We start from the raw sequence: 25,592 nt of genomic DNA on the forward strand, positions 1-25,592 counted from the left end.
AATCAGTATTTGAAGAAAATGCATAAAAAGTGATTGAGTATTAAGGAGAAACAGCTGGTGGATAACATTGTTTTTTGATTCATAAAGGAACCCTCCAAAACAAAGCAGAAAAAAAAACTTCAAAAGTTTCAAAATTTTTAGAGCAATGACTGGCAACCTATATAAATCTTTCAGAATTCTGAATACTGAAAGCCCACGTATTTATATGTCACATGACATTAAAAAGAACTTCACGGCCAGGCTTAGTGGCTCACACCCATAATACCAGCACTTTGGGAGGCCAAGGCAGGTGGATCACCTGAGGTGGGGAGTTCAAGACCAGCCTGACCAACATGGAGAAACCTGTTTTGTACTAAAAATACAAAATTAGCCTGGCATGGTGGCGCATGCCTGTTGTCCCAGCTACTCAAGAGGCTGAGGCAGGAGAATTGCTTGAACCCTGGAGGCGAAGGTTGCAGTGAGCTGAGATCGCGCCACTGCACTCCACCCTGGGCAACAAGAGCGAAACTCTGTCTCAAAAAAAGAAAAAAAAGAGCTTCATAATTTAAACTGTCATTGTACCCAGATTTTTTTTTAAACACAATAAGCATTGTTAAGCAAGATTTTGCTCAACTGAACAGAAAATAAAGGTATTTGTGAGAGAGCATTGCTTCAAACACAAAATAAACCAAGTATTGTATTTGTTTTTCAGAGCTTGAGCAACAGATTAATAAAATTAGCCTCAAATAAAAGAATAGAGAACACTATTCATTTCACCTATTCTAGATAAAAGTTGTTCAATTTTTTAGATAACTTTAGGACTAGAAAGATAGACCCCTTCTTGTAAAAACACTTTCAAAATTAAGAATTGGCTCTGTTGACTTATGCTTTTGTTTTTGTTTAAAGGGGATATGAAAAATGTTAAACCTTTTGTGACATATCCTGTAATCCCAGCACTTTGGGAGGCCAACGTGGGCAGATCACAAGGTCAGGAGTTCAAGACCAGCCTGACCAACATGTTGAAACCCTGTCTCTACTAAAAACACAAAAATTAGCTGGGCACAGTGGTGCGCGCCTGTAATCCCAGCTACTCAGGAGGCTGAGGCAGGAGAATCGCTTGAACCTGGGAGGCAAAGGTTGCAGTGAGCTGAGATCATGTCATTGCACTCCAGCCTGGGCGATACAGCAAGACACCGGCTCGGGGAAAAAAAATTGTATTTAACAAAAACACACAGGTATTTTAAACAGTCTCTAATCTAAAATTAAGTGGTGATCCCTGGGCCTGCCTGGCTGCCTCTAAAAGCAGAACAAAGGAGCATGGAGTCCTGAAGTTCTATCATGGTAAATGTATTACCAAGTTATTAGTATCTGAATACTAACTCTGTGGCAAGAAAACAGACTAGATATTCCTTGGGAATGAACATTAAGAAAGCTGAAAGACCAAAGATAAAATGAATGGCTATCATACTAGACAAGGCAGAAGAGGTATGTGTATAAAATGCTGCATATAATTACACAAGGCCACAGATTTTCCAAAGCTCATGTTTAAATCCTAACTTAATGACTCCTTATATAAATGCACAGTTTTCTAAGGGAGAAATGATTCTCTGGGCTACAGTGGCAGTATTATTCCAGGGTCAACTAAATTTTAACCACGGGCCAAAAATATTCATATGTAATAGAGAATCAGCCATTCCTTCTATAAAGCATATACCCAGAAATAATAACAGAATCACAGCCTGATTTTATTAATTTTTTTAATTAAGCAGACGTAAATTCTTTTAAGTTTCCCACAGTAACAACGTCCAGTATAAATACACTGATATTTAGATTATTTAAAGGAACTCAAAACACTACGGTAAAGTAAGCTAAAGGGCCATGCATAGTCACTGAATTACTTTATTAAAACCTGAAAACAACACTGTAAGGAAGTATTATTTATTCTCCTAACTTACAGGTGAGTTAACTGAGAATTAGAAGTCGAATAACCTGCTCAAATCCACACAGCTATGATTCCAACTCCAGAGTTTGTACTTGTAACGCAACAAGTTAAAATGCAATAAAGGCTAACAATTATAACAACAATTAGTGCACAAAGGCAGAAGCTAAGCAACTGAACCAGCCTATCATTCTGTCCTCAAACACCCTATAAGGTAAATATCATTTTAGCCTCTAGAAAAACATTTACAATGTTTCTGGCCAAATGCTTCAGAAGCAAAAACCTGGCGCTTTCTTATAAATATTTTTAGCCTCAAAGAAAATGGAGGATTACAAAATGTATTTTTAAAATCAATGTTATTGAGGTAAAATTTACATTTAATGAAACGTGCCTATTTTAGGCTCATAGTTGGATGAATTTTGACATACACTCATATTAACAATCACCAAAATGAAAATACAGAACATTTCTATCACTCCCAAAAGTTTCCTTGTATAGGAAATTCCCACCCCCCAAATCTAGGCAAAGAACGTCTTTCTGTCACTATGGATTAGTTTTGCCTATTCTAGAATTCCACAAAAATAGAATCTTACAGTATCTACACTATGTATCTGTCCTGTCTTTTGCTCAGCATAGTTTCTGAGATTCATGCATATCATTGGATGAATCACAAGTTTTCCTGCTGAATAGTATTCCAAGTAATTGTTATGTTACAGTGTAACCATTTACCTAGTGGTAGATATTTGGGTTGTTTCCAATTTGGGGCTATTATAAAGAAAAATGCTACAAACATTCATGTACAAGCCTTTGAATGGCCATATATTTTCATTTATCTTAGGTAAATACCACATGGAATTTGCTGGGTGGTAAGATAAGTACTATATGCTTAACTTCATAAGAACAGAATAAACTCTGACAAGGTGCCTGTACCATTTTATATTCCCAGCAGCAATGTATGAGACTTCCAGTTGCCCCACCATGACACTAGGTGTTGTCAGTCTTTTTAAACTTTAGCTATGGTTTTAATTTGCATTTCCCTGATGACTAATCACTTTGAGCATCTCTTCATGTGTTTATTAGCCATTCTTATCTCTTCTTTATTGTCTATTCAAAAATATTGTCCAGTTTTGTCTTATTAATGACTTGGAGGTATTCCTTTATATATTCTGAAGTCCTCTTTCAAATATATGTATTACAAGCGTTTCCTTCTAATATATGTCTTGCTTTTTCATTTTGTAAAGTGTCTTTCAAGTACCAGAAGTTTAAATTTTGATGACATGTAATTTCTCAATTTTTGGATGATCCATGCTTTTTGTGTTCTAAGAAATCTTTGTCTATTTCCAAAGTAGCAAAGTATGTTCTTCTGGAAATTTTACTTTAACTTTTACATATAGGTCTAAGGCCCATTTCTGAATTATTTTTGTCTATGATGTGAAGTCAAGGTTCAGGTTTTTTTTTTTTTTTTTTTTGAGATGAAGTTTCACTCCTATTGCCAGGCTAGAGTGCAATGGGGCAATCTCAGCTCACCACAACCTCCACCTCCCAGGTTCAAGCAATTTTCCTGCCTCAGCCTCCCGAGTAGCTGGGGTTACAGGCATGCACCACCATGCCAAGCTAATTTTGTATTTTTAGTAGAGACAGGGTTTCTCCATGTTGGTTAGGCTGGTCTCGAACTCCCAACCTCAGGTGATCCACCTGCCTTGGCCTCCCAAAGTGCTGTGATTACAGGCATGAGCCACTGCGCCCGGCCCAGGTTCTTTTTTTTTTTTTTTTCTGTCTGAAAGGTCAATTATTTTACTATTATTTGTTGGAAAGAGTATCCTTTCCCCATTAGCACCTTCACTGGAATTAATTTTGAAAGAATTAAATGACCATATGTGGACTGATCTATTTCTTGCTTCCATATTCCAGAGATCAGCAAACTTCTGTAAAGGGCCAGATATAAAATATTTTGGGCTTTGCAGGCCATATGATCTATCACATCTATTTGACTCTGCTGTTGTAACACAAAAGCAGACTATAAATAAGCAAGTACATACAATACATAAGCAAGTGACTGTGGCTGTGTTCCACTGAAACTTTACTGACACACACTAAAATTTCAATTTCATTTAAATGTCATGTGTTATAAAATATCATCTTACTTTTACTGTTTTTCCAACCATTTGCAAATGTAAAAAACATTACTTAGTTTGCAACTCATACAAAAACAGACAAGCCAGATGTGACCCATGGGCTATAGTTTGCCAACTGCTGTATTATTCTGTTCCACTGATCCACATATCTGTCCCTATGTCAATTTTCTGTTGTCTTGATTATTGTGGCTTTATAGCAAATCTTTAAGTCAGGTGGTGTGGGCCAGCCAATTTTGTTTTCTTTTCAAAATGGTTTTGGCTACTGCAGGTCCTTTGCATCTCCAAATGTCAGCACTACCTTAATTTTATCAAAGAAAAAAATAAAACCTACTATGATTTTGATTACAATTGCATTGCATCTCCACATTAACTTTGGGAGAACTGAAATCTTAAATAATAGAGTCTTCTTTAATTTAAGCAATATTTTATAGCCTTCAGTATACAGGTTGTGTACCTATTTTATTAAATTGATCTCTGAATATGATGTTTTCATGCTATTTAATTCCCCAACTGCTCATTACTATTTAGCAGAAATACCATTGATTTTTGTATACTAACCTTGCAACTTGTGGCCTTACTAAACTCATTTTTTCAGTAGCTTTTCAGTAGTTTCGATTTAATATTTTCTACATACAGAATCATGGTGTCTATGACGACAGTTTTATATCTCCGATTCCAATATTCCCCCATCTGTTTCTTCTTACTATTGCACTTGATAGAACTCAAGTATAACGTGGGGTTCTTTGTTGTTTTTTTGAGGCGGGGTCTCACTGTGTTGCCAAGGCTGGAATGCAGTGGTGATCACAGCTCACTGAAGCCTTGACCTCCCAGGCCCAGGCAATCCTCCCACCTCACCCTCCCAAGTAGCTGGGACTACAGGCATACGCCAACAGAGATGGGGTTTGGTGATGTTACCCTGGCTGGTCTCAAACTCCCGAGCTGAAGTAATCTGCCCGCCTTGACCTCCCAAAGTGCTGGGATTACAGGCATGAGCCATACCAGTCCTCAAGTATAATGTGGAACAGAAGTTATAACAGTGTGTATTACCGCCTTGTTCCTGATCTTACAAGTATTCAGTCTTCCACTATAGACCATAATGCTACCTAGCGGTTGTTTGAAGAAGCCCTTTATCAAATTAAGAAAGTTCTCCTCTGTTCCTAGTTTGCTAGTCTATATCATTAATGAGCACTGACTTCTGTCAAATGCTTTTTCTGAACCTAATGAGATACTCATATGGTTGTTCTCCTTTATTCTATTAATTGGGTTAATTACTTTGATTACTGAATACTAAACTCATCTTGCTTTCCTAGAATAAACTTCATTTAATCATAATATTATTTAAATTTGGCTGAATTTAATTTGCTAATATTTTGTTAAGAATTTTTATCTGGCTGGGGATGGTGCTCATGCCTGTAATCCCAGCACTTTGGGGGGACGAGGCAGGCAGATCATTTGAGGTCTGGAGGTCAAGACCAGCCTGAGCAACATGCTGAAATCCTGCCTCTACTAAAAATGCAAAAAATTAGCCAGGTGTGGTGGCACGCACCTGTAGTCCCAGCTACTCAGGAGGATGAGGCACAAGAATCGCGAACTCGGGAAGCAAAGGTTGCAGTAAGCCAAGATCACGCCACTATACTCCAGCCTGGGCAACAGAGCAAGACTGTCTCAAAATAATAATAATAATAATTTTTATATCTGTGATCATGGGGGATACTGATCTTAAGTTCACTCTTCCTCATCCTTGCTTTGGTAACTTGTTCAAATTTTCTTCTCTGGTTTATGAGAGTTTTAAAAAGACAATTTATTTTTAATGCGTCTTTGTTATGGGTTTAGGTTAATTTCTCCCAAATAAAAAGATCCTAATTTAACATTAATGTTAATAATTGAACACTATTTTAAAATATATAAGGATTTTAAAAAGTATCTTGCTGCCTATCTTTCAGTTCTACATCTATAAAGTGATATCTACAAGAAGTAGTATCAGTTTAAGAGTTCTGACACACATTCCATGTGTAAAGCATATGAGAAAAGAGAAAAGAATATATTCCCCAAACCAAGGGATGTGCTATACAAAAGGCAAAGTTCTATACCTATTGAAACAAATTGGGTTTTTCACCACTTTATGCTTACTTCATTTATCCAAGAGAATTTAATGTTGTATACTTGTATGACTTTTTCCTATTAGGTTGAACATATGAAACTGACATATTTGTAGGTCAAAGAAATGTCAGATATTGGCAATTTCATATGGTTTAACCTCTAATTTAATGGCCTTGGAATAGTAACCAAAGTGAGCTCACCCAGTCTGTATGTTGTTTGATCAGTATACAAGCACCATCTGGTGGCAGAAACCAGAACTGTAGGTTTGTAACTGTTCATATCACTGCTGGTACAAATACAGTCATCTCTAGGTTTCTGTGAGGAATTGGTTTCAGAACCTTCATCCCTACCCCCTACAGCTACCAAAATCCACGGTTGCTCAAGTCCCTGATATAAAATGGTGTGGTAGTATTTGCGTATAACCTATGCACATCCTCCCATATACTTTGAATCATCTCTAGATTACTTATAATATCTAATACAATGTAAATGCTATGAAAATAGTAGTGACACTGCATTGTTTAGGAAATAATAACAAGAAAAAAAAAGGTCTGTACATGTTCAATACAGGTGCAACCACCCTTTTTTTCCTGAATATTTTCAATCCACAATTGGCTGGATCCACGAATGCTGAGCCCATGGATACAGAACCCAGGGATACAAGCAGACAACTGAATATTCAACATCAACTGTTCTACTTTCCAATATGCTTTTTAAGAGGGCATTACAAATGAGTGAAAAATCTTATATTCAAAGTTTGAACGACCTCAGAATTTTAAATAGCACACCAACATCACAATACTTAGCAACAAATCATCAGCCTATATAACATAAACTGAAATATAATATACAAGCTGTTTTCACAAATCAGAATCTTGGCTATTAATTTTACTGATAATTAACATAATGCAATAAAGTCCATTTGGATGCTTCAAAAGTTTCTTCGCCCTATCGAATTTCCACTGATAACAATCACTATCTGTAAAATTATTTCCATGTCTCACAGATTTATTTCACAGAGGTACAAGGAAAAACCAAGAAGCCTTACGTAAGTGTCTAACTCTGGCCATAGAAACAAGTAACTTTTAAGCAAAATAGTCCAAATTATTTTCTTCTTGTTTAACTTGCTATGACTCAACATATGTTAAAAGAAAATAACTTGACCAACCTAGCTATAAGAAATTGGACCAAGAACTGGATACACTAGCAAAAGGTAACCTTGACACAAAATATACTGAACACATCTAATGAGGGTGTATACCATAAAATTGTTCCAAACTGAGTGTTAACAAATAAATAAACCCTTTGGGGAAGAAAGGATACATCTTCAACGAACAAAGAGCCGATGGGTCACTCAAACTTGGGTTGAATCCTAAACTGCCATTTTCTTAAGATGTATTACACAAACCTACTCTGAAAGCTCTAGATGTTCTACTACCTCTTGCCACATCTACTTCCAACAAGTCTTTAAAATCAAAGATAATTTTTGCTACCCTTCATCGTGGCCATAAAGAGTGATAAAATGACTCCTAAATACTTCATAGACAATTTAAATGCAACACAGTGCAAATTAAACTCTTCATCTTTCCAAAAACCTGCCCCAACTACTCTTGTGGTGAACAGTATTACTAGTCATCCAAATATCTGAAGTTATCCTTAATACCCCAAATGCAATCAAGTCTACCTTCTAAATATCTATAGACACTGTCCCTTCCTCTCCATCTTTACCACTCCAGGCCTGCATCACATTATGCCTGAATTACTACAACATCTTTGTAATTCTTTATCCCTTCAAGTTTCAACCAGTCCAACCTACTTTCCACATACTGCCAAAGCAATATTCCTAAAACATATATCCAATTATTTCATCCCTCAGCTTAAAATCCTTCAATGGCTCCCAATCACCTTCAGATTAAATCCAAACCACGTGGCATGGGCACTTCAGGACATTCAAATTGGGGCCCTGCCTAGACTTCACTCTTTTCATTCCAGACTTACCAAACTGCTTGTAAGTCCATGAATGAACTAAACTTCTCAGGATTCCTAGCCTTTGTTCCCAAAATCTATATTACTTTTCCTTGCCCTCCTCACCTGGCTACATCCTAGTTAACCTTAAAGATTCAGTTCATTCCTCCTGGAAGGCTTCTTTGGTGCCCCAATCTGGGTGGGGTGCTTAGTTCCTTCCTAATGCTTCCATAGCACCATCAGGGCACATCTATCATTCTTTCTTTTGTTTTCCTCTTCTACTAAACTTAGTCTATTAGACTGCCTGTCTTTCCTCAAAGTCTCTACTCAAACACAACATGTGGCAATGAGTAGGCATGCAATAAATGTCTGCTGAATGAAGATGACCTCATGAAAGTCCTTCATTTGCTATTACTATCTCTGTTTTGCAAATGAGGAAATTAATGGAGGTCCAGAGCCTTGTGCAAGATCACTTAACTAAAAGCATCAGAACTAGGAACTGAACCAAATGTTCTGACTGTAATGGAAATAATTTTCTCTCAAAATATTTGCTTTTGAGGAACCACTCCATAAAATAATTGTACCCTGAAGAGTAGTTTGGATGGGGCTAACCTGTTTCTCCAGGTTGGACATATAACCCAGGCTTGGCTAAAGTAAAGTATCTCCCTACCCCCAACCGAGTTTGAATGAGTAATTCCAGGATGGACAGTTTACTCCAAAGTATTTGGGGGGACTTTTCTAATGACTATAAAAAAAAAACCCAAAAAACAAAAACTGCACCTTCTTCAGTACAAGTCTACAGACTATATAGTGTATGAAGTACAGCAAATGGGAATCAGCTTATTTGAAAACAAAGTAGAGAAAAAAAGAAGCAAGAGCTAGAAAGAGAGAAATAGAAAATGAGGAAGAACAACACTAAAGTCCTACATCCAACCATGCCTGAATCTCTCCCCAAGAGATATCCCAGTTACGTAGGTCAAAAATTCCCATTTTCACATAACCTAGTTTGAGTTGTGGCCCTTTGGAAATCTGCACCAGCAGACCAAGGGGCCATTTGATCTGCTGGTCTGTCATTCTGGTCATTTGCCAAGCAATAATACTTTTTTCATCTGTGAATATACAAAATTGAAAAATTGTCTAATTTCAGCCATTCTATTTCTCTACTGTACATAATTTTTATAAGAAAGATGGGAGAACAAAAGCACAAAGTGTTCTCCAAACTTTACCTTGTACTTTGTCAAATGAATTTTTATATATTTTCTGCTTTATAATATATCTGTTAGTGAAAAGTACCTGAAATGATAAAGAAAAATACATAACCGGATGTAATTATTGTCAAACATCTTGGGCATAATAAAAGGAGACAGGTACTTCAGAATCCAAGTTGTATCTACAGAGTTTGCTCATGGATAAATGTTTTTTTCTCCACTCATCATTAAAAAAGAAAAATTCAGTTCTTCTTAGGCCTTTGAATGAGTTCAAGTGGAGAAACCGCATCAGTGAAGAAGATGGGGAAAAACAGCATAGGTAATACCTGATTTTGCTTAATATTACTTTAAGTAGAAAATAAAAGGACCTTTTCAAAAATCCCTCTAAATGATACCTGTTTCTTGGACTTCACCTTTCATTCCCTGCCTTAAGAAGCAAATGATTAATCTGGGTTCTGACAAGGAGAAGAGCGTCTCCTTGGATCTTTGGCTCCAGAGTCCCTGTAATCCAATCAAGTGTTGTCATCTATAAATTAAGGACATATGAGAAATCATGGTTTAACAGCCTACTGAGTAACGGTTAGGTCTGCACTTTTGTGAACAGAAAGAGCTTTTCAGTTGAAACATGGCTTGGTAGCTTACTAGTACTTTCTGATATTCTTTTTACCCTTTTTTGTGATCTGCAGAAAATCATAAAGACACTCCAAAGAATTGAAGGGAAAGTCCACATTATCTATTCATGGAATGGCCTAAGGCACGCCCGTTATTTATGACTTTGGAGAAGTCATAAATAAAATTACTGTACCCCTCACGACAACCATAAGAATTAGATCTTGGAACTAGAAACTGCCAACAAAGAAAAAATGCCAACATTCTTAACAGAAAATCTAGAAAAGGAAAAAAGAAAATCAAAACCACATGATCCCTGTCTAATTTCACATACTAACTCCCCTCTCCCTTGGTTCACTCTGATCAAGCCACACTAGCCTCTTGAGGCCATGCCAGGCATACTCCTACTGCAGGGGCTTTGTACTTGCTATTTCTTGAGCCTGGAATACTTTCCCTTTCTCTCTCTCTCTCTCAAAATTCACACTGCTTTTTCTCTCTCTTCCTTTGAGGTCTTTATCAAAAGCAACCTTCTCAGTGACTAACCACTTCTTATTGACTGACTACCTCCCCTACAAGAACATGAGCTCCACAAGGACAGGGATTAGTGTCTGACTTTTCATTGCTTTAGCACCAGACTTTTTAAAAGTAATAGATTTAGAAGTAATAAAAGTAGTTTATTTCCATTTAAAAGTAATAAATTCACTAGTCAGAACTGTAGCAAAATTTCAACAAAGGACCATAGATATCAAAATACAACAAATATAAAGATGTAATACTCTCATAAATCTATTTACTAGAGTACATTAGCAATAAAATAAGTATACAATAGCCAAAGTGTTCCTTACTCAGGTGACCAAAGATATCTATTGTGCTGAAGTGGACAACTAGCTTTATTTATTTACATTGGGGAACCTCAGACTAAACATAAAGGCAACGGGTATATTATACAGAAAAAGAGAAAATAAAACAACTACAAGAGAAATGTGTGGTCCTTTGTGCCTCCTATATGGTGTAAACACCGAGCTGAGGGCTGGGAAGCCTGCCATTGGATGCATCACAATTAGAAGCAGCGATGTTACAGGAGAGAATGAAATATACCAAGGAAGCCAAGAAAAGCTGAGGGTTTAGGCCAGTTAGCAAGGGGAAGATGGTAGATACACACTGGAAGAGTTACCTGAGGGAGAAAAAACGCACCAGACACCACCAACTGCAAGTTTCCATGCCTGGTGGACAAAGGACATGACCACAAAGAAGAGAGGAACTAAAGGACAACACAAGATGCCTCTACAGAGGTGAGGTATATAGGTGCCTCTCTCTTCCTTCCTAGCATACAGACAGCTCCCCCAGGCATACCTGAGAGGAAAAGGTAAGGGCAGAAGTCTAATACAGTGTGCAAATTCTTCTTAGATAACCTAAACAATATTTAAAGGAACTATTTACAATTGAGTAGGACTAAGTTTTAAACAGATACAATTAAAGCTAATTTTTCCCCTAGCAAGCAAGAAACCAAAAAGTATCAGATTATTTATGGACTCAATAAATATTTTCTCTACATACCTACGTTATATCAGTAAATACACAAAATCATAACAAAAGCATCAGCAAATATCTGATCAAATGTAGGAAAGAATTTCTTAGGCATAAAAGAAGTGACAGAAATAAAGAAAAAACAATAGATTAGACCACATAAAATTTTAAAACTATAGGATATTAAAAACAAATACAGAATTAAAAGCCAAATTTTTTAAAGCAGGAAAATTACAACAAATAAAATAGACTGAAGGTTAACATCCTCAATACATAAACATTTGAAAACTGGTGAAGCAATGGAATAAAAATTAGCAATTAAAATAGACAAATCAAAAAGGATAAATAACTAACAAACATCTAAAAAAGACTGTTCAGCCTCACTAATAATCAATAAAATTGAATTTTAAAAACTACTACTTGATGGCCGGGTGCGGTGACTCATGCCTACAATCCTAACACTTTGAGAGGCCAAGAGAGGCGGATTACTTGAGGTCAGGAGTTTGAGATCAGCCTTGCTAACATGGTAAAACCCCGTTTCTACTAAAAATACAAAAATTAGCCAGAAATCACTTGAACCCAGGAGGCGGAGGTTGCAGTGAGCTGAGACCGTGCCGTGGCACTCCAGCCTGGGTGACAGAGTGAGACTTCATCTCAAAAAACAAACAAACAAAAACTACTTTTTAACTATCAAAGAAGACAAAAACCTTTTTAACTCAGTGTTGTCAGAGTAGAATAAGCATCCTCACATACTGTAAGAAATTAGTACAAACTTTAGTGCAATTGGGCAATGCTTTATTCTTTTTAAAGAATATTCCCCTTATAGTAATATAAGGAAGGAAATAATCAGTGACGTGAACAAAGATTTACATAATGATTATTTACCGCAGCAATCTTAACAAAAAAGGGGGCATGAGGCCGGGCGTGGGGGCTCACGCCTGTAATCCTAACACTTTGGGAGGCCGAAGTAGGAGATCATGAGGTCAGGAGATCGAGACCATCCTAGTTAACACGGTGAAACCCCGTCTCTACTAAAAATACAAAAAATTAGCCAGGCTTGGTGGCCAGTGCCTGTAGTCCCAGCTACTCAGGAGGCTGAGGCAGGAGAATAGCTAAACCCGGGAGGCGGAGCTTGCAGTGAGCCAAGATTGCGCCACTGCACTCCAGCCTGGGCGAAAAGAGCAAGACTCCATCTCACAAAAAAAAAAAATAGTTGGGGGGGCGGGCAGGGCATGAACAACCTAGATAAAAAAAATAGGCATACATTTATATAACTTATGAAGCCATATGAAGCATTATGTAGCCATCAAAACTATTTCATGCCAGGCACAGGGGCTAATGCCTGTAACCCCAGCACTTTGGAAGCCCGAGGTGGACAGATCACTTGAGGTCAGAAGTTCAAGACCAGTGTGGCCAACATAGTGAAACCCCGTATCTACTAAAATACAAAAATCAGCCAGGCATGGTGGCATGTGCCTGTAATCCCAGCTGCTTGGGAGGCTGATGCACAAGAATCACTTGAACCAGGGAGGCTGAGGGTGCAGTGAGCCAAGATCACACCACTGTACTCCAGCCTGGGTGACAGAGTGAGACTCCGTCTCAAAAAAAAAAAGAAAAAAGAAAAAAAATTCTTAAATATTTGACAAATGGCCAATATATTAAGTGAAAAGAGAGCACTGTATTATATATACAAGATACACAAATTATGATATATCCATACAAAGTACACTATCCAGCAATAAAAAAGGGCAAAACCCAGATATAAGCGACATGGATGAATCCCAAAACAAGAAAATCATTATACAAAGTAAAAGAAGCCAGACACACATAAATACTGTATGAGTCTAGTTATAAAAAGTTCATTAACAGGCAAAAAACTAGTCGATGATAATAAAAGAGTGATTATTTCTGGGAGAAGGGTGTGCCAAGGACAAAGAGGTCTGAGGAAACTCTCAGAGGTGATGGGAACATTCTGTATCTTGATCTGAGTGGTGATCACATGAGGATATATGTATGTAAAAAGTCATCAAATAAAGTATAAATACATATATACATAAATAAAATAAAGTCATCAAGAGGTATACTTAAGATTTGTACATTTTACTGTATGTCTATCACACCTTCATAAAGTGCTACAAAAATTGCACATAAAGGACAACTTCAACTTGGTTAAATATATTTAAATGCAAAGAAAAAAGAATGTAAAGTACATGAAAATATAAAAGGTAGCAAATTCTAGGATTACATTATTTACATTTTTTCTTTTTTCCCTATAAATTACAAACATTCATGTTCATTAATGTATTTAGACAAATCAAGAAAAAAACTGAGCTCTGCTTGGTAAATGAATGAGAAAGTCAACTGGGAAGTCAACACTATAAACTGTGAAATGACTTTAAGACTTGGTCTTCCCTGCAACAAATACAGGGCCCTCATGACACAATAAAAACTAGTTCCTTCAGATCTTTTATGTTTGTAGGGGTAGGGGAAAAAAAAAAAAAAGTAGTTCCTGAAAACTGGGTTTTTTTTAAAACTGGTACTTTTTTAAGTTATTCCTTGTGAACTTGCTTTATCTAAATTCCATGCAAAATGCCCAAGGTCAATTAGATTTACAATGAAAATATTCTTTTGAGTTTGAGAAACTTTTACAACATGCATAATAATTAAGAACAAAACCAAAAAAGACATACAAACCTCTGATTGTACATGCCCCGAAAGTTGTAATTAGCTCTATAATTTGGGAATGGCTTTGGATCTAATGGCCTGTAGATGGCAGGCTCTCCCCTTTTCATAGCAAGCCCATTCAGTTCCACAGTTGGAGTTATACTGCCTGTTTAAAAAAAAAAAAACATTAAAGGCACACAAGTGAAATATCTTTACAATAAAACATGCAAGTTATATTTATACTACGCTTAATTACCATGGAAGAAGGTAAGAATGGATAGACCACCTGTATGATTTTCTAAGAAACTGCATAAACAAAGTAAAAAACCAAGAATATTGCTTCTAATAAAATCTTGGGATTTTGCAATGTTTTCTGTACATTAATGACAACAAAACTGAGTGTGCAATCACTACTATTAAAACATAGTAAAAAGAAGATTCTTAGATTGCTAACCGTGAATATTATTTTTTAAAGTACTGAACTTCACCATTACTTACCCCAGAAAGCTTGCATGTATTTAATCATTAAAAACATCATCTGTGAATATTTTTATTTATACTTTTGTAATTAAATAACTAAGCATTGGCAATAAAGTCATCAGTGGTTCTTGGACTTATCTAATGAAAAGAGCTTTTTGAATTTTTTCTATAACCAACAAAACAGAATAAATATAAGCAATGCTTCCTGAAACGAAAATGTCATCGAATGTATTCCTAGCAAATATTAAAGACACGTACAAGCAGCATTATCGATAAAAGCAAAAGACTGAAAACAACCCAAACAACCATCAATGCAGCAACAGTTATATAAACGTCCATAGCATAAAACACTGAACAGCTATAAAGGAGAAAGACTACTACAACCTTGCTTTTTTTTCTTTATTTCACTTAATGTACCTTAGAGGTTATACCTTAACCGTGTAGGGTATAATATTAAATGAAAAAAAGCAAGGTACCAAATAGTGTGTGCTTTACATTATCTTTTGTCTAAGAAAGGTGAAAATGAAAATATAAATATGTATTTGCTTACTTTTTTAAAAAAATAAACCCAAAACTAAAAGAGAAAAAAAAATTACTTAGGAATGGAAGCTGTGTGTCTCTGAATGTACACTGTTTCATATATTTTATTTGGAAAACATGGATATTTTTGCATAATTATAGAAATCAAAATTTCATCCAAAAGGGGTGGGGGAGCAATCACTAAAATCGAAAGAAAACTGAAACTACATCTATCTACAGTGACTTAACCACAGAGAGAATGATTTCTTTTTTTTTTTTTTTTTTTTTGAGACCGTGTCTGGCTCTGTCGCCCAGGCTGGAGTGCAGTGGCCGGATATCAGCTCACTGCAAGCTCCGCCTCCCGGGTTTACGCCATTCTCCTGCCTCAGCCCCCGGAGTAGCTGGGACTACAGGCGCCCGCCACCTCGCCCGGCTAGTTTTTTGTATTTTTTAAGTAGAGACGGGGTTTCACCGTGTTAGCCAGGATGGTCTCGATCTCCTGACCTCGTGATCCACCCGTCTCGGCCTCCCAAAGTGCTGGGATTACAGGCTTGAGCCACCGCGCCCGGCCGAGAATGATTTCAAAAGACTTTAAACACTGTAAAATAGCCATGAGATCCTAAAGAGAAAAAAAAACCTTAAACTGTTTTCAGTAATCACATTGTTAGTAACAAGTAATATGCTTTTACTTAAGTCAAACAAAATTAAATAGAAATGGAGACAACGTAATCTCTTTGAAATCTTTGAATCTTTTTGAAAATGAAGCAATTAAAAGCTAATAGTGAATCAGATTGGTGGCCCTAATCATACAAAAAATAGTTATTTCAAATAACTTTAAAATACAGTCAAATAACCACATATTCTAAAGTTTTTTTAAACCCTGCAATTAAATCATAAACTGTTTTCAGTATTCATGCTGTTAGTAATACTGGTGTCCCTGTCTCAGTGCAATTGCTATTACAAAATTATTATATATATATATATATACACACACACACACACACAAAATAGATTAAAGAATTAATGTCAGAAACAAAGATTTTTAGTATAAAGAGACACAAATATAAAATCAAATACATTACATAAAACCCTGTAGTCTTAAATCCTAACTGAAAATATCAGAATGAATTCATGATGTATTTTCTCTTAAAAAAAAAAAAAAAAGTACTAGGTATTTCCTAGCTTAAATATCCACTTAAGAGGCCTAAAAGCCATAACCAATCCATTAAACAATGAGGATGGCCAGAATCCAGTTTGCTTTATCATTATCATTTCCCAATTTTTAAAAAAAAAACAACAATTCTTGAAGAAATGGCTGCTTCCTAAGCATGATACTGACAAATAAAGGGAAAGAACTAAATACTTACCTTGAATTTACAGAATAATCAAACTCAGAGAAAACAGATAATGAGGGAAATGTTCTTCATCTGTTAGCTAGAAGGACTGCAGCTAATAAATGCAGAAGAAATGACCCTCCCATCTGGCAACTACTGATAAAATAATGGATCTTCTCAGCAATGAGCATCGGCAGGCTTCTACAACCGTTAGACCAACTAGGGAACTTTATGGGAAACATGATAATGGATGAACCAGGCTAGGATAACTGGACCTACTGATCTACTTAAAAATCACAAAATAAAAACAAGAAATTAAATGCCTTCTGATGTAGTACAATAGGAAGTAGACAAAACTACCTATAAAACAATTACCAAAAACTTCAAATCTGAATCTATATAGCCTCTAGGTTATCCGTTTACAAGAAATACAGGGCATAGGCAAATAGGCCGTACACCACCACAAGTATACCATCAGCAAAACCATAGAAATTTTAAAGGACTAGTGACCTGGTTTCTTAAACAAATAATCGATGTAGAAAAATAAAGATGAAAAAGGATTCTATATCTTAAAAATACTAAACAAACTAAACAGATGTTATCAACCAAATGTAATAAATAATCCTCATTTTAATCTTTATTTAAGTAAATGAATTAGGAAAAAAGCGAGGTCAGACGTGGTGGCTCATGCCTATAATCCCAGCACTTTGGGAGGCTGCGTTGGGGGAAGGGGGCAAAGAGATCACCTGAGACTAGGAGTCTGCCGTTATAGTGAACTATGATCATAACACTGCACTCCAGCCTGAGTGACTGAGCGAGACCTGTCTCTAAAACCATATTTTTTTAATTGTAATGAGTCAATAAGAATAAAACTCAATTTTAATGAGTCAATAGTCAAAATATTTTATTTTATTTAAATAAAAGTCAATTTAATAAGTCAAAATTTAAAAAGTCATAAAATTTTTTAATTTTAATGAGTCAATCTGAACTCTAGATATTTTTTATTATTAAGGAGTTACTGTTTTGTTTGCTTGATATTGGGATTAGTTTTTTAAGAGTTATCTTAAAATGCAGTATGTATCTTTAAAGATACATTTACAGATGAAGTAATATATCTGAGATTTGCTTCAAAGTAATCCAGGAAGAGACAGAAGAGAAACAAGACTGGCCAGCCCCAGTGAGTTGATAATTGCTGAAGCTGGTGAGGGGTCCCAGGGACATTCACTATCTTATTCTCTTTACTTGTGTAAAATTCGAAAAATGCCATAATTTTTTTTTAAATGTAAAATGATGTCAAAATATTTTAAGTACCAAAAGCATATTTAGTAAAACATATGTATATATGTTCTAACAAATCATGCAGACGAATATAAAGCTTTTACAGGAAGTGAAATTCATTGTAAATTCTGTAATATTTCATTTGAATCATGCCTTTGTACCACACACTTAAGATCCCATTCATTACATACAAAAATGGGTCCACTTATTGCACCAAAGGAACTGGGGTGGCATAAAGTACCAGCCAAGGGGAGGCAGAGACTGACACAAATGTAAAATTGGCATCCAGATTATAAGCAACCCATCAAGAGTCAACACATTGCTCATCTCATTTCTAAAGAATTAATGTGAAAGCACTGAAGAGTATAATATCAGGAATCAAATCAAGGTTAAGAAGAGGAAAAAGGGAAAAATAAAGCAAGAAAGAAGACAGCCGAGGAGGAGGAAAGAAGAACAGTAAAGAAAAGTTAACCTAATGAATATTAAGTCCAATTAGTCCAAATCCCTAATTTAATATACACACTTAACGGCAAATCAAAGTCAAGCATAAAGAGACTCTGTTCTTTTTCTTTCTTTCTTACAGAATTTTACTCCAGGCTAAGTAAAATGCACAAACCTTAAGTATATAGCTCAATGAATTAGTACATATGTAAACACTTATGACTACTGTCAGATCAAGATATGAACATTTCCATTACCCAGAAGGTGCCTTCAGCCTCTTTCCAAGTCAATATCCACCTTCCCAGGTTACCCATTCTGACTTCAGGCATTATAGATTCATTTGTCTCTTCTTCACATCTAAACATGCACCACTTTCCATCTTGCTTCTTTCACTCAACATAATTTTGTTTGCATATATTAGTATTTTAAGCTTTTTAAATCACTAAACAGGCCGGGTGCGGTGGCTCATGCCTGTAATCCCAGCACTTTGGGAAGTCGAGGCGGGCGGATCACGAGTTCAGGAGATCGAGACCATCCTGGCTAACATGGTGAAACCCTGTCTCTACTAAAAAATACAAAAAATTAGCCAGGTGTAGTGGCAGGTGCCTGCAGTCCCAGCTACTCAGGAGGCTGAGGCAGGAGAACGGCGTGAACCTGGGAGGCAGAGCTTGCAGTGAGCTAAGATTGCGCCACTACACTCCAGGCCGGGCGAAAGAGCTAGACTCCATCTCAAAAAAAAAAAAAATCACTAAATAGTATTCTACCGAATGAAATACCACGATTTGTATTTTGGTGTTGATGGAACATTTGGGTTATTTCTAGTTTGGAGCTATTATATATAAAGCTACCTTGAACATTCTTTAATAAGTCTTTTAGTTTTAGATGAGGAAAAAAAAATAACAACAAAAAAATGCTGGGTCACAGAGTAGGTTTATGTTTAACTTTATTAGAAACTGCCTAACAGCTTTCCAAATGTATTTTTTAAACACCAGAGCTGTCTATGCCTTTAAAAGTTAAAATTTTAGATTTCATAAAGATTTCAGTTTAATTAACATGCTAATCTGTTGTTCAAGATTTATGTCACTTTGAATTCTACTTTGCAATAATCACACAGTCACAAATAGCGTAAGATTCAAATGGGAAAAAAAAAGAAAACGAAAAGCTTGAAAGATTTCATCATTTAAGGAAGGCAAAATAAGAAATATGTATGAAAATCACCAATGAGGTGATTTGAATGCACTGTTGAGATGTACTGTCTGCCACTCATACCATGAATTGTATTTTAAAATAGATAAAAGTGTTGTATTTATATCATTTAAATAAATAACCTCATATACATTCCTCATTAGAAAGGAAGACTACAGTGCATTTTCTTAGAAATGTTACAAACTGGTGTTAGTGAAGGAAAGTAGAAGAGAAGCAGAAAAGCAAAAACCATGCTGAAAGATTTCCAACTCCTAGAGCAAAGTATCTCCATCTCTTTCACACAGAACTAGACTGACACCCCCCCATGTGCATACCTACTTTATACATACAATAATGCTTTCGTAGAAAACATTTACAGAGTAACTTCAAACTATGAGATGCCTCCAAGTAATGTTAAATACTATTATTTTGAGTGTGTGAGAGTTGGATTCAGGCTTCATAAAGATAATCATCACATAGGGTGTCTTGTGTATTACAAGGCTATAATGTTATTTTGTTTTGGGTTTTTTGGTTTGTTTGTTTGTTTTTTGAGACAAGGTCTTGTTATGCCACCCAGGCAGGTCTTGAACTCCTGGGCTCAAGTGATCCTCCTGCCTCAGCCTCCCAAAGCGCTGGGATAACAGGGTGCGCCACCTCTACCGGCCAAGGCTATTGTGTTGACACTATAAACACACCGTCAATTTCTTTTGTGGTTCTTAGATATATTAAAGGAATTTCTATATTTACCAGTGATAAATACAAAAAGGCTAATTAGGAGTACAAATGTGCAGCCGGGCGCGGTGGCTCAAGCCTGTAATCCCAGCACTTTGGGAGGCCGAGGCGGGCGGATCACGAGGTCAGGAGATCGAGACCATCCTGGCTAACACGGTGAAACCCCGTCTCTACTAAAAAATACAAAAAACTAGCCAGGCTAGGTGGCGGGCGCCTGTAGTCCCAGCTACTCGGGAGGCTGAGGCAGGAGAATGGCGGGAACCCGGGAGGCGGAGCTTGCAGTGAGCTGAGATCCAGCCACTGCACTCCAGCCTGGGCGACAGAGCGAGACTCCGTCTCAGAAAAAAAAAAAAAAAAAAAAAAAAAAAAAAGGAGTACAAATGTGCATAAGAATTTCAGATTCCTATATGTGGCGTGTAAAACAAAATGCTACAACTAGTTTTCAAAAAGGAACATGTTACTAACACTTAGAACAGCTCTGTAGAAAGTTAAAAAAAAATTCCAGGAAAATAGCAGTCACTGAATAAATATTTGTTGAATAAATAAATTGATTAAATGAGAAACCAGTGATTAATTGAGAAACCAGAGCTCCATGGAGAAATGGCTGGCTCCAAGGCTGGGGCAAGCAAAATAAAAGATAACCTAGCAACACTTTATTATGCCCGAAAATAAAAATGTCCACAGCATGATGAAGAAATATCAAAAGGGCAAAAGAGTCAATTGGAGGGTCTGTACCAGTAGCCAAACCTGGAATAATTTAAGCAACAAAATAGATAACAATAGCAACAAATTATAAACCTGTAAGTAGAACAGGAATCCAAGAGGCTACAGTGATATAAATAAGCAAACAAAAAGATGAGGGAAAAGCAAAAGTACAAAAGTTAATTGGGTACAATGCCAATTAACAAATACAAAAAAGGAAGTGGAATTTTTAAAATCCCCCTTTGGCAACCTTCAGGGTCATAACAGATTCAGACAAGAATCATCAACAGATGCTAAATCTGGAAGGCGAAAGAAAGCTTGATGAGGAGCAGAATATTTATACATACATATATATACACACACACACACATACAGGCACAAAATGTCTCCTCAGAAAATACTTATCACTTACTATTCAATAACAAAACATACAGATTATTTAACTTTACAGCAAAGAAGCCTGGCCTACTCCTCACCACATGACAAAAGTCATCACCGATGGGACAAGTCAATCTCAGGTGTCTCCTGATACAAAGCACTAAGGTAAGTCCAAGTCATTTTTGTGGTATTCATGCTAAAATGCATAAATCATGAGGAAACACCAGACAAACTCAATTGAGGGGCATTCTACAAACTCTGTGGTTCCGTACTCTTCATAAATGTTATGGTCATAAAAGGTAAGAAAGACTGAGGAACTGTTTGTTACAGATTGAAGTGGAATGAAGAGAAATGTTAAGTACATGTAACATATGGTTTTGATTAGATCCTGGAGCTGTAAAGGTTTGGGATGATTAGGTTTGGGATGATTCGGATGAAATCTGAAATGGAGTCTGTGGATTAAACGGTAATATGGATCAAAGTTAACTTCCTGATAGAACAGTGTACGTGTCCTTAAGAAATACACACTGAAATATTAAGGGGCAATGGGACATCATGTCTACAACTTATTCCCAGATGGTTCAGAAATGCTATCAATGCGGAGTAAGGGTGAAGGATACATGGGAAGTCTATGTACTATTTCCACAAATTTTATATAAATCTGAAATTACTTCCATAGTTAAAAAATAAATAAAAGGGAGAAAGCAAAACAGTTCTGTAATATATTCCCTATTACTAACAGATCAACCATGCTGTAAATGAACTTAACTCCTTGTTAGGATATAACTTCTTTTTATGACCCATCTACACACAGTGGAGTCAAGACTGGATCTTTCCTCCACAGACCTGTTACTTCTCAGTACTGAGTTACAGTCACCAGATTTACAACAAAGGTGCCACGATACTGCAGAGGGGAATGGACTATCTTTTCAATAAATGGTGATGGATTAAACGAATGTCCATATATTTTTAAAATGAAGAAAAATATTGAACTCTACCTCACATCATACATTAAACTCAATTCCTGACAGATTGTAGATCTAAACTATAAAGATCTAAAAATACTGCTTCTAAAACCAATATGAGGTTATCTTCATAAACTTGTAGGAGACACAGGTGTATTAAATGGCACACCAAAAAACCATTAACCATAAAGGAAAAGACTAATAAATTAGCTTCCATTAAACAAGATTTTCTTTTTTTTTTTTTTTGAGATGGAGTTCTGCTCTGTCGCCCAGGCTAGAGTGCAGTGGCTCAATCTCAGCTCACTGCAACCTCCGCCTCCCAGGTTCAAGTGATTCTTCTGCCTCAGTCTCCTGAGTAGCTGGAATTACAGGTGCGCAGCATCACGCCTGGCTAATTTTTGTATTTTTAGTAAAGTTGGGGTTTCACCATTTTGGCCCGGCTGGTCTCAAACTCCTAACCTCAAGTGATCCACCCACCTTGGCCTCCCAAAGTGCTGGGATTACAGGTGTGAGCCACCACACCTGGCCTCATTGAAAAGAACTTCTATCCACCAAAATGCACCCTTAGGAGTATAGAAAGATATTTGCAATATACATATCTGACAAATGATACGAATCCAGAATATGTAAGAACCCTACAAGTCAATAAAAAGTAGAAAAAAATTTAAAACAGACAATTCAGACTTTTAAGTGGGAAAAACATTCCAAGCAGCACTTTACAATAGAGGCTAGCCTAATGCCAACAAGCAAATGAAAAGATGCTCACCTGCATTCATTATTAGAGAAATGCAAATTAAAAACACAATGAATTACTATTATACCTCTCAGCATAATAGCTAAAATTTTGAAAGCTGGAGATATCAAATGCTGATGAGGATGTGAAGAGCTCTCATACTGCTGGTGGGAAGGTAAACAGACATTCTTTGACATTATGTATTAATACCAAATACATTCATATCTATGACCCAACAGCTCCAATCCTAGATATATTCCCAAGAGAAATGTATGCATGTAAGAATACTGTTCACAGTAGTATTATTTCTAATAGCTCAAAACTGGAAACAATTCAAATATGTATAACAGTATAATGAATATGTAAATTATGGTATACTTACGCAGTAGAATACTACATAGCAATGAAATAATGTACCATTAAATGCAACATAGATGACTCTCACAAACAATATTGAGAAAAATGAGTTACCACAAGAGTCTACTGTCTGATTCCAACAAGAAGGCACAACTAATCTGGTAGAAATCAGAATAGTGGTTTCCTTCAGAGTTGTTTAACCGATTGAAGTGAGCATGAGGGAAGCTTCCACAGCACTAGTAAAACATATGGTAAAGTGTTCACAGCATAAAAATTCATCAAGCTCTATAATTGTAATGTGCCCTTGTCTGTATATAATATTATACTTTATTTTAAAAGTTTACACCAAATAATTTATTCCTTCTCTCAGCTCACTACAACACTCAACCATGGAAATTCTTATCTCCACTGGGGCCTTTCAGACACTCTCCTGTTTCCTTCCTTTGACTCTTGCTAGTTTACTTCCTGCTATAATCCTCTAAATATGGACTTGACCCAGAGCTCAGCATACAATAAACTGCTCTTGCTTTACATTATATGCCTTAGACAGCTTGTTCTGTTCCATTCCAAATGCCACTCTCAACACTCCTGCCGAGCGGGAGGCATACAGTACTCAATGTATACGAGTCTCTTTCTTTCTTCACCCATAAACTATGGCAATGGTTTCTTTGCTTTTAATATCTCCCACCTTCTCCTTACATGTCAAACTGAGCTTCCTAAAATACTCCTTTAAATGTATCATGCACTACTCATAAATATAAATTCCTCCCAGCTACATATAAAACTTAATCTCGTAAAGTTGGCATTCACATTGTCCCAATTCATTAACTACGTCTCCAGTCTTACCTCCTACTAGTCATTTACCTGCTCTAATTAAAAACCGTCTATAGGCCGGGCGCGGTGGCTCAAGCCTGTAATCCCAGCAAAAAAAAAAAAAAACTAGCCGGGCGAGGTGGCGGGTGCCTGTAGTCCCAGCTACTCGGGAGGCTGAGGCAGGAGAATGGTGTGAACCCGGGAGGCGGAGCTTGCAGTCAGTGGAGATCGCGCCACTACACTCCAGCCTGGGCGACAGAGCGAGACTCCTTCTCAAAAAAAAAAAAAAAAAAAAAAAAGGCTATAACCACTTTTTTTTTTTTTTTTTTTTACCAAATCCAGTGTCCAGATTCCTACTTCAAAGCCCTTCCTCATAGTATTCTCTCTGGCTATAATATTCTTTCTTCTCCTCTATAATTGCCTACTTTTCGTTCAAGACCTGTATCTTACTTCAACTACTTCAGTCCATGTTTATCATTACCTGTAATACTGATGGCTGCTATTGTCTACTTGGCACTTAATCTTTACCATCCAGTTCTGTGTTCATATGTAAGATTTTAAGACCCTCACTGAAAAGCACAATGTTGTATACCTCTTAGATATGTAAAAAGCAAGTGTTAAATAAATCATGGTGGTGGTATGCTACTAATGATCAACCAGTATTCTAAAGAGGCTTTTAAAAATTAAAGATGTAGACAATCTTTTAGGAACTTCAAAATGAAGAGAACAAGTTTTTTTTTCTATTGTAATATTTTGGCTTATTTAAGCTTCATAAATACGGCAATCAGTTGAACAGAAGCAAAGAGACTTGTAATCAGAAAGCCATGGATTCTGCAGAGTAGTCCTTGAAAGAACAGAGTATGCCAACCTAGCACAGACCACATGAGAGTGAAACAAGTGTCTATGTGATTTGATTATGAATATAAGCAAGTAGACAATGATTAAATAGATTTGAGTTATTGTTGACAGGCACAAAATCTTTTTTCTAACCTCCATAACAAAAATGCCTAAGGCGAAATTAATATTGACTAGAAGGTAACCACTTGAATTAATCAGTTAACAAATGAATGAGAAAATGGATATATAGCAGGTACTAAAGTTACAGGAATTCCATTAACCTAATGTTATCAATTAATACACTATGTCCAAAATACAGGTTTGCCTTTCCCAACAGATAGCGAGACATATGGATTCACTGAGGTCACCTGGAGAAAATGGTGGGTATCAGGCAGGACTAACTTGCAGCTCCCACTCGTGGGGACAAAACAGCACATGGAGACTCACAATGTAAACTCTGCTCCAAGAACCACCACAAGAACATACCAGGAAAACCAAAAGAATGCACAGCCACTACTCCGTGAAACACTGTGAGCGCCCGAAGTGTGAGAGGGGGAAAGTCTGCCTCCAAACACACATCTTCACTGGGGAACCTGAAAATCCAGATCACAGGAGAAGAATTTAACCTTACCTAGGGCTGAAACAAATTTAGAGAGCTGAGTGAAATATAAAAATAGAAGCAGTAGGTCAGGTGTGGTGGCTCATGCCTGCA

General features: G+C 36.6%; 1 protein-coding gene across 19 annotated transcripts in view; it reads right to left on the reverse strand.

The window, feature by feature from the left end:
• The window catches only part of STAU2 (staufen double-stranded RNA binding protein 2), a 345,902-nt gene that overhangs the window by 252,495 nt on the left and 67,815 nt on the right, over positions 1–25,592 (reverse strand). For 18 of the 19 annotated variants that reach the window (XM_033202811.1, XM_033202820.1, XM_033202819.1 and 15 more), the window contains one exon: positions 14,157–14,292. The exons of the other annotated variant lie outside the window; for it this stretch is intronic. In XM_033202811.1, the coding sequence (XP_033058702.1) occupies positions 14,157–14,292 (136 nt within the window). The remainder of the gene's footprint in view (positions 1–14,156; positions 14,293–25,592) is intronic. 19 annotated transcript variants of the gene reach the window in all.

The sequence above is a fragment of the Trachypithecus francoisi genome, unplaced genomic scaffold (genome assembly GCF_009764315.1).
Source record: "Trachypithecus francoisi isolate TF-2019V2 unplaced genomic scaffold, Tfra_2.0 Lachesis_group7, whole genome shotgun sequence".
NCBI lineage: Eukaryota > Metazoa > Chordata > Mammalia > Primates > Cercopithecidae > Trachypithecus > Trachypithecus francoisi.